Below are 10,143 nucleotides of genomic sequence, written 5' to 3'. Positions count from 1 at the left end.
GGTGCAGGAAGCACATCGGTTCTCGCATCTCATTTTTCATTAGTGAATTAGAAACATGTCCATTAATTGTCTTAACTTGCTAATGTTTTATTGCTTCCATAAACTCAAAATTTAGACGCCCCCCACCCCAATTTCAATTCCTGAGGAAACCCCTGCTGCACACTGTACCGAAACTGACGCTTATTGTAGGAATTAAGTGCAAGTGTTATTTCTAATTTCAATCGAACCCACAAGTTCATGCAGGTCCAAAAAACTTGACTCAACTTTATTTGAGCAGTAACATAATTGCTTACAGATATCTCTCTCTCCGAGGACCAGAAATATTGCTCGCAAGCTCAAAAGAAAACCACCAGTTTCTCGAGGTCCAAAGCCACCACACCTGGCACACAGAAATTACAGGTGCATGAAAATGCATAATCGATTCGTATTGCAATCACCTGAATGGCCATTCGTGCAAGCACTGTTGCAGGCATTCAACAGGCAAAGCAGCTGGTGATTTCATGCAGTATGTTTATTTGCAGCGAATTGGTGAGAATGAAATGTAAAACTCCACAGAACAGTGATGCAGCAAGCTTATAAACGGCTAAAAACAATACTATAAAATACAAATCCTTGAAGTGTAGAGATGACGCGTGGCAGGGCAATTCGGGATGCAGTACAACAGTGTTTAATTCACCGTTTATTTCTCGTTTCAGATGGCTACTAAAAACTCATCAGGACCATTTTGCCAGTCTTCCGTCCTAACCGCCCACTCGAGTCGATCGGTCCACTGGAGCGAACCATCTCAATGCAAGACCGGATTGAACAAAACAAAATGCAGGCTTAACCATGCGGAATGCTTCTTTTAGTGGGTCAAGAATTTTCAGAGAGGGGTACTGCATTAAGCCAGGGCCACAATGCTCGTACGTTATACAAAAGACAGTCAGCAAACGCAAGTCACTGCAATATCCGTGGTTGGAATGCCGCGTGCCAAGTTTCTCCTTGAAGTCATTGCCATGCGGCATTCGAAGCATGGATCTTGCAGCGACTCGCGTTCGAATCTGTATGCATACTGTTTTTTGTATAATGTACAGGCAGTGCGACCCTGGCTTTATGGTTCTTTTAGTTCTGGAGCCAAGATGGGGCCACAGAGGCCTGTAGAAAGGAGGTGAAATGGGTTTAAGCTAAATCACTAGTTTTCATAAGCTTTTTCACATCTATTTTTTGGGGCGTAATGTACTAGTTGAGGAACTGAACATTTAACATCATGGCTACAACATAATGATGCTCGGCATCGATTCCCCGACTACATTATGCAATCAAAAGAACACATACTTTCAATAAAACTTTTTGCTTAATTAGCCAATTAACTGACCCATTTCACCTATTTTTTTACTAGTGGCCCCCATGGCCCCCTGCTTTGTCCCAGGGCTAAAGAGGCCATTTCTTATGTTCTTATTCTGGACCCACTGAAAAAATCCTGTACTGTTAAAATATACATACATTTACATCAATAAACAATGTTAAAAATATTCCTATGAGGTCTGGCTCGTGCGAGAGCAGCTCCTCGCATATCGTCTTTCGAATCATGTCCCCAGGTCAGGGCTGATAAAAGAGGAAACAATATACATGCACATTCTCGTCAAACAATAAAATGCTAAAAATTTTACTACGGGTTCAGGCTCTCGCAACAGCCCCCATTGAATTGCGTCGCTACGTCAGGGTGTGCTTCTTTACGTCGAGCTGGTACCGAAGCAGTCCGGAAAGCACAAACTCTGCCGTCACAACTGGGATGCTGCTTTTCTTGGCTTGGGCGAGCGTCCGTCTGTCCTCCTCGCACGACACGATGACGATCTTGTCAGCGTACCGTGTCGGCATCTTTGCCAGGTACTAAAAAAAAATTTTTAAAGACGCTTTAGAGTGGTTACAGACGTTCCAAGCTGGCTTCGATGCAGGTTCAAAGGCACCCCTCTATTTGAAACTGCATTGTCGTGCCTAGGGCCATTAAATGAGCTATGACTACCGGTACTCAATAGCCCGATTCTCTTGTGGGTGCCGCCATTTTGGTGCCTAGTGGAGAGCAGGCACAATTGGCGGGAGCCACGATAAAAAAAATGTGATTTCTCGAGTTTTCTGATTTCGATACACGCCTATCCGAAATCAGAAAACTCTAAAAATCACATATCCGAAATCACACAGAAAGCCCAGGCAAGGATTTTCAAACCCCGTGTATTTTGAAACCCTGCAACATACAGGGGTTTTTAAACCTTATATGTTCTGGAGGGTTTTAACGTTGCTAGAGGACGAATCAAGTTAAAGTTGCATGCGATTTCAGATCATGTTTCGGATAAAGCGCCGTTCACACACTTGCAACCGAGTAGGACGGAGAGAGACAAGACCGGTTTTAAAGCCTCTTATGACGTCTTAAGACCAGCTCCGCAGCATCGCATTCGGTCCTAAGCTGTCGCAAGAAGATTACAAACCGGTCTTGTCTCTCTCGGTCATTCTCTGCTACAAGTGTGTGAACGAGCCTTAACTGGAAACAATGATTGTGTACCAAGAAGCTAAAGCGTCGCTACTCTCGAGCGTAGCTCATTTAATGGCTCTAGTTGCATCCTGTGGCATACAATACGCTTGTAAATAAAATTGACGCCTAAAGGACGGATTATCGAATCTAGTATGACCAACCTATACACCGCAAAAGTGAACAAGGCTAGAATTGTTGTTTGATGAAGAGAAACCTGGTATTGTGATGTCCTTTTTCACATGTCCAGACAAAGCGTGTTCCAGTGAAGAAAGGTTTAATAAGAGACTTGCAGCAAGTGGGAGAGGTTAAAATGATAGAATGCAAGGCAAACATTAACAAAAGGAACTGAACTGAAATAAAATTGCTCCAAATACAAGTTTTAAAACCTGGTAAACAAATAAAGTGATTTGATTCTAATGAGATTAGACAAGCTAATGCGTTTATAATAAATTCATAATGAGATGTGCAAATATGTCATATGCAGCTGTTCATAATGCTTACCTTTCCACCTGCACAGGACACAATCTCTGCAAAAAAAGAGAAGTGCTTGCTTAGCAACACTAAAGTTTCCAAACAGCTTGCATATCTTTCTCACTTTAAACATGAGGTCAGTTTAATCAAGCAGATGCCTAAAGCTGTGGTTCAGCACCATTTTTACTACATCTTTAGCACTGTATTTACACTATTTTTCACACAATCCTCTGCACTCCCTCTCCACCCACGGATTCAAAGGGGAGTGGAACAAAACGCAATGTGCCACTTTTCCATCTCGTCACCGGGCAACCATGACAGAACAGATGCCAAGTGGCTAGATCCAGCATGCCGAGTCCCAAACCCAACCCAAGTCAGCCAGTAGCCCCACCCCATGCCACAACGCCCCCTACACTTTCTTCCTCATTCACCGTCTGCAACCAAACGTTGCTTTTGGGCAAGAAAGAAAGCAGAGAAAATGGGAAACACCAGCAGGTGATATTTCGGATGTCCTCAAACATGACCACCACCCTGGGTGGGTAAAGCAGATTAAGACTGTTGGTGAAACAGTGAGCGATTGGTTCCCTGTCACACGTAACATGCCCTACAGTCGAACAGCCCCAGAAATGCAGAGTTAGGCAAGCCTAAAGCACCTTACTCCCGTTCCACAGCAAGCGAGATTGCAGCTTTAGCCAAGAAAAACGCCAAAGAATGAATCACAAAGCATGAAGATAATAAGCCATGCCTGGCACTTCTTTGGGCTGTCTCTACCAGTGTCGCCTTAGATCTTAATTTAATGCAACTCTGGTGGCTGGAGTGCGCCTCCGACTGGTGCGGTTACCGTGTCCTCAAATGTGGACCCTCGATTTCCACCCGATGACGTCATGCAAGAGTCATGCCGCGATCCTAACAGTCGTGCGGCAGTGAACGCGACACCCGACGGCACGACACACCAGCTCCCGTAACCACATCCGTTGCCATTTCAGGACCACTTTATCGACACGTGGCCGGGATAGGACGGTAATTGCACTGGTCGAAGATGTGTTCCAGATACCACAATGTTAAGGTTTTGTAGAGAGGCACCTTTCATGTCTTGGGGGGGCGGCAGGACGCCGGGCGTGGCGTGAAGGCCCCAGCCGTTGAGGATGCCACCCTCGGAGGCGGCACGCCCGAGGGTTGCCTCCAGGTTGAACTTCATGGTCTTCTCCGCAGCCTTGTCCTTCAGGAGGAACGGCATGTGGTCTGCAATACATCGAAATTCAAAGGGGGAGGGGGGGGGGGGGGGTTTAAGGGGTGTGTTGTTTCCCACAGATTCTGTGTTTTTCCACACAGATTTTGGGTGTCGAATGGGAAGAAAAGCTGCATTTATTAGGGCTTAAGTGGAAGAAAATTGGCACAGGATTCCGCAACCCCCGAGGAACGTGCGTGAGACCAGTCTTGGGTAAGTTGCTTTTAAAAAGTAATTCGTTACAGTTACTTTAAGTAAAAAAGTAGCGAAATTACCATTACAGTTACCGCAACAAAAAAGTAACTGGTCACAGTTACCTTTAAAAGTAACAACGTTATTTCTCAGTTACTTTCCTATAACGCTAAAAATTTATGAAACATTAGAAAACTCCCCTCACAAAGTTTTATTGCATAAAATTAAAAAAATATGCTTTTTAGTTTATATTGAAACTTAGCAGCAGTTGCTTTTTAGAAATAGTGGCTGAAAGTTTCCCTCGTTTGATGGCAACGTCGTCCCTGCCCTTGCTGAACAGGCCCCGCGCAACCGGAGCAACAAGCAAACCCCGCGCAAACAGCGGTAAAGTTTGCCTTGACTGTTGCACCACGCCGGAGTAGTAGCGCAAATCGGAATACGAAACATGTGCAGTGCGAAATAGTGGTGCTAATCAAAATACGAAACATTCGCAGTGCCCCCGGTGTGTATTGTTGTCTCACGGTTGATTCACCCGGTTAAAAAGCCTTTGCACAGAAAAAAGAACAACCGCAACAAAGATGGGGCTTTAAGATATACAGTGTAGACCGCATATAACGTATGTCGCGGGAGTCGCGAAAATCTGCACTATAAGCGGTACCGCGCTATAACCAAAACATCAATTTTTCAGGCCTAAATACATGCCATGAGACAACTTACACTTGTAAAAATTTATTTTATGTTAGATGAAAAATAAAGTTTAGTTTGAGGAAAGTCTTTATTTCACCAGACTAGTATAGTTCTGTTTCAAGTGTGTTACACATTTTGAAAGAAATGAGCGGCTTTTGCCTGGCGCAGCCTTTTAACGGCGTCGCGGGTTGCGGACGGACGTTGCGAGCGTTCAGGATTGCTAACCCTAATCACTTTTTTCCGGAGACGAAAACGCGTAAAAATTCGCATCCTTCATAAGGTATGCGCCAGTAATACCTTGAACTTTAGCACACGCATGAAATGCTCCAAATAAGAAGCCCGGGCGATGTTCGAGGACACAAATGCTTAGAAATCACCACTGTAGTCGAAGTAAGCAAACACGACGACACGGTTGTTTCTGCCGTCTTGAGAGCGCCGCCACAACATCGCCGCACGAGTAGGTGGATCTTTCCTTCTAGTACGTGCTGGGTTATCATAGCGACACACAACGAAAATTTACAGTCAAGGATAGCGCTTTTACGCGGAACGATGAGATGAATGGACGGCAATCACAACCGACGCCGTGTTTGCGGATAGAAGCAGTCGGCCCGCGACCGGAGGAGGATTGATTGATTGATTGATTGGGGTTTAATGGCGCAGCAGCGACCAAGGCTATAATGCGCCAACAACTAGGACTATTGCTGAATCAAGGTTGAAGAGAAGAAAGAGCTATAGTAGCTTGTAATTTAATAAAACAATGATCATGAAAGTATGAGCGCATAAGATGTGGCAATGAATACGATGAACTATTAAAATTATAGCTGGTCCAAGAGTCTTATATCCTTAAGAAAGTTGAAAACACACTTGTGTGGAATCAACAGCTCATCGCTGAGTAAAAGGGCGAGATGTAATGGTGTATGCTCTTGGTAAACCTTAGCAAAGTGTCTGTGGCGTTCTTGGTCATTCAAAGGGCATACAAGTAAGATATGTAGGATGCTTAACGGAATGCAGCAGTGTTCACACTCCGGAGCATCCTCCCCACGCAAAAGATGCCCATGGGTAAGACGGGTATGACCAATTCGCAGTCGGCACAAAACCACCTCATAAAAACGCTCGCGGTGTCGTGCACTCTCCCATTCCTGAAGTACCGTATTTATTCGAATATAGGTCGACCTTTTTTTTTCGGAAATGTTGTCAAAAATTAAGGGTCGACCTATAATCGTGACCAAAAAATTTCGTCGCGGTAGAGCCGCGCGGTAGAGCGGTAGAGCCGCGCGGCTTCTTGTTTCAAAAAACGTCGCGGTAGAGCCGCGCGGCTTCTTGTTTCAAAAAGCTTTTGATGCACAAAAACAACCGAACAGCAGCAGCCGACAAGCCCGTGTCCGCCGGCTACGGCTCTCGCGCACATTCCCTCGGCGTCGGGTTTCGCCATCACGCCTGTAGCGTTCCCCTCGCTGGGCTAGGGGGAAGGGGAGGGAGAGGAACGCGATGCGCCATGCACTTTGCCCTCCTATGCGCTCCATTCCTCTCTCCCTCGCAAACACGCACACACACACAAAAAAAAAAAAGAAAACCGGAGGTACTTTAGTTTGTTTTTTTCGGCGGGTCGCGTGTTGCTCACGGGGCTCGCAGCGTTGCTCATGTCTTTGTATTTGGTCTTTCGTTGCTCGCCCGTCTCCACATTCTTTCGTTTCTTCTTGTCGTCATTTTACAACGGTGTCAGTGAGGTATTGCTGCCAATTTGCGAGGATGTCTACACAGCTGACGAAGCTTCGGACGATGATATGTCCGGAAGTTCTGACGATGAATAAGTTTTTGACATCGCCCTGTGATTTAGCTGAGAGTGCTGTAAATAAAGGTTTGTTTCTTTTGCCCTAACTTTCCCCTGTTCCTTAAAAAAAAAAAAAAGAAGAAAGGTCGACCTATATTTGAATTATTTTTTTTTTTATTCTCGGTGGGCTCAATAAATAAGGGTCGACCTATTTTCGTGGTCGACCTATTTTCGGGTAAATACGGTAGTGGTTTTACTGCGCACAACTTATTGTTTATTTCTCAGTCCCATTCCCCTTGCCACTTGCGTCTTACGGAAAATTTCAGAACATGCCTATAGTCTCTGTAAGGTATTTTCCACAGGTCGACTTCTCGATCCTTAGCAGTACTTGCTGCTCTGTCAGCATCCTCATTTCCGGCAATTCCGACATGTGAAGGAACCCAGCATAGTATTATTTTCTTCTTCCGTTTTGCGGCTGAAATTAGCCTGTTCCTTATTTCTATTACAAGTGGATTGCGATCATTTCCCACTCTGGCAAGAGCTCGTAAAGCACTAAGTGAGTCGGTGTAAACAATTGACTTGTGAGGCTTTTGTTTGAGGATCTTATCTGTGGCAAGGAGTAAGCCATAGAGCTCTGCCGTAAAACTACAGGCACTGTCATTTATTCTCCGGACAAGCTGCATCCCAGGCCCGATGACTGCGCAGCCCACAGAGGAATCAGTTTTACTACCATCAGTGTAAAAACTTATAAAGTCGTGATACTGTGCTTGGAGTTCAAGGAATTCTTGTCTCAGGACTTCGCGAGGAGTGTCTTTTTTGTTGAATTTCATTAGCTCCAGTTCGCACTGAATAGGAACTAAGTCCCAAGGGGCTGCCGAACTCAAGCACTGTACAATTGGAGGCAACACGTCCAGTCCTACAGACTCCGCAGAATTGCAAACCCTCATGGCAAGAGGTGGAACAACTGAAGGCTTGTTACTGAAGGTTCGCTCGTAGCGTATTCGTTCCATACAGTGTAAGGTTGGATGGTTAGGAACCGATCTAATTCGCATAAAATATGTGAAGCCTAGTTCAGATCTTCTTTTCTCTAGAGGGAGCTCGTTTGCTTCTGCGTATAGACTGAGAACAGGAGATGTGCGAAAAGCACCGGTAGCAAGCCGCAACCCCTGATGATGAACAGGGTCCAGCATTTTGAGAACCGATGTCCGGGCAGAACCATACACAATACAACCGTAATCAAGTTGGGATCGAACGACCGACCGATAGATACGCAAGAGACAAAGACGGTCAGCACCCCAGGACACATGCGACAGGACTTTAAGTATATTAAGCGATTTAAAACATTTCATCTTCAGGCTCTTGACATGTGGAACGAAAGTCAATTTGGAATCAAATATAAGACCTAAAAACTTGTGTTCAGTTTTCACTGGGATAGGAACATCATACATAGTCAAAGAAGGTTCGTGCAAAACTCCGCGGCGACGTGAGAAACTCACACAGACGGTCTTCTCAGGAGAAAATTTAAAACCGTTGACATCGGCCCATTTGACCAAGTTGTTGATTGTGAGCTGGAGCCGACGTTCACATATGGATGGATTACAAGACGATACAGAAATCTGCAGATCATCGACGTACAGTGAGTACTGAACAGATGGAGCTATTGCGCGGACAATTGAGTTCATCTTCACAATAAAAAGAGTGACGCTAAGTACACCACCTTGAGGTACTCCATTTTGCTGCGAAAATTCTCTAGAAAAAGTTGTCCCAAGCTTCACGCGAAAAGTCCGGTTTTGGAGATAACTCTGAATGCCACTTAACATTCGGCCCTGTACACCTAAGCTGAACAGATCCTGCAGTATGCCATGGCGCCAGGTTGTATCAAATGCCTTTTCCAGGTCAAAAAAGACAGAGACACAATGCTGCTTATTTACAAATGCCTCTCGCACAACAGTCTCAAAGCGAACTAGGTGGTCGACCGTGGATCGTCCTGAACGAAAGCCACATTGGTGCCTGTCAAGAAGATTATTACTCTCAAAACATCAGCCTTCTGTTGATCATCCTCTCTAATGTCTTCGAAAGACAGCTAGTTAGTGCTATAGGCCTGAAGCTGGAGGCACAGGCAGGATCTTTTCCTGGCTTTAAAAGGGGGATAATGACAGCAGCCTTCCAGGACAATGGGAAAAGACCCTCGACCCAAACTCGGTTGAAAAGATACAAGATGAGCTCTAGAGTAGATGGATGAAGGTGCTGAATCATTTGATAGTGGATACCGTCCGGTCCAGGGGCAGTCTGTCCGGACGAATCGAGAGCCATCTGCAGTTCGTGCAGCATGAAAAGAGAGTTATAAGGCTCTTGCAAACCAACGGTCGTAGGCACAATCTTTTTTTCTGCATGTAGCTTATGCCGCATAAATGATTGCGTATAGTGTTCGGAACTAGAAACAAATTCGAAGTGCTCACCAAGAATGTCAGCCTGTTCGTCAAGGCTTGCAGGACATATTCCATTCCGGCACAAGAGTGGGACAGAGAAAGCGCCGTAGGAACCCTCAATTTTATGCACGCGGTCCCAAACTTCCTTTATAGATGCACTGCTATTGATTGAAGAGGCATATCCTCTAAAGCTTTGCCGCTTGGCTTGTCTTCGAATAAACCTTGCCTGGGCCCTTTTTCTTTTAAAGCCAATCAGATTACTTGGAGTAGGGTAACGCCTAAAGATACCCCATGCACGATTCTGTTCCTTTTTTGCCTGGCGGCAGTCTTTATTCCACCATGCCTTCGGCCTTTTTGGGAGATGCGAGGACGTCATGGGAATGGCGATGATTGCGGCCTGTAATATGTGTCGAGTGATATGCAGAGTGACATCATCGATGGAAAGATCATCAAGTGATGAACAAGCTAAAACTGAAGAGCTGCTAAAAGTTGCCCAGTCAGCCCTCTCAAACTTCCAATGAGGGGTACGCGTTTGAAGACCAGCAGGAGGACTGTTGAACTCTAAAATAATTGGAAAATGGTCACTTCCATATGGGTTTGGGATGACCCTCCATGAAAACAGCGAGTATAGTGAAGGATGGCAGATAGAAAGGTCGATGGAAGTAAAAGTCCTGGTCGCTGAACTAAAATGTGTGGCTTCTTTAGTGTTAAGTAAGCACAGTCCCGTGGAAAGAAGAAAACGTTCAACAAGTGCTCCTCTAGCATCCCGTTTACCACTCCCCCACAATGGGTTGTGTGCATTAAAATCGCCTAAAATTAAGTATGGAGCCGGGAGCTCACTAACAAGATCCTCTAGCTC

General features: G+C 45.2%; 1 protein-coding gene across 1 annotated transcript in view; it reads right to left on the bottom strand.

The window, feature by feature from the left end:
* Positions 1 to 238: 238 nt before the first annotated feature.
* LOC8038371 (mediator of DNA damage checkpoint protein 1) overlaps positions 239 to 10,143 on the bottom strand; it is a 434,922-nt gene continuing 425,017 nt past the window's right edge. The window contains exons 10-12 of the mRNA XM_042286646.1: positions 4,061 to 4,219; positions 3,008 to 3,033; positions 239 to 1,869 (exon numbers count right to left, since the gene is read on the bottom strand). Of these exons, the coding sequence (XP_042142580.1) occupies positions 1,693 to 1,869; positions 3,008 to 3,033; positions 4,061 to 4,219 (362 nt within the window). The 3' untranslated portion in view covers positions 239 to 1,692. The remainder of the gene's footprint in view (positions 1,870 to 3,007; positions 3,034 to 4,060; positions 4,220 to 10,143) is intronic.

The sequence above is a fragment of the Ixodes scapularis genome, unplaced genomic scaffold, assembly GCF_016920785.2.
Source record: "Ixodes scapularis isolate PalLabHiFi unplaced genomic scaffold, ASM1692078v2 PGA_scaffold8__174_contigs__length_109621045, whole genome shotgun sequence".
NCBI lineage: Eukaryota > Metazoa > Arthropoda > Arachnida > Ixodida > Ixodidae > Ixodes > Ixodes scapularis.
The sequence above is the reverse complement of the archived record's forward strand: the minus strand, read 5'-3'. Positions and strand labels throughout refer to the sequence as shown.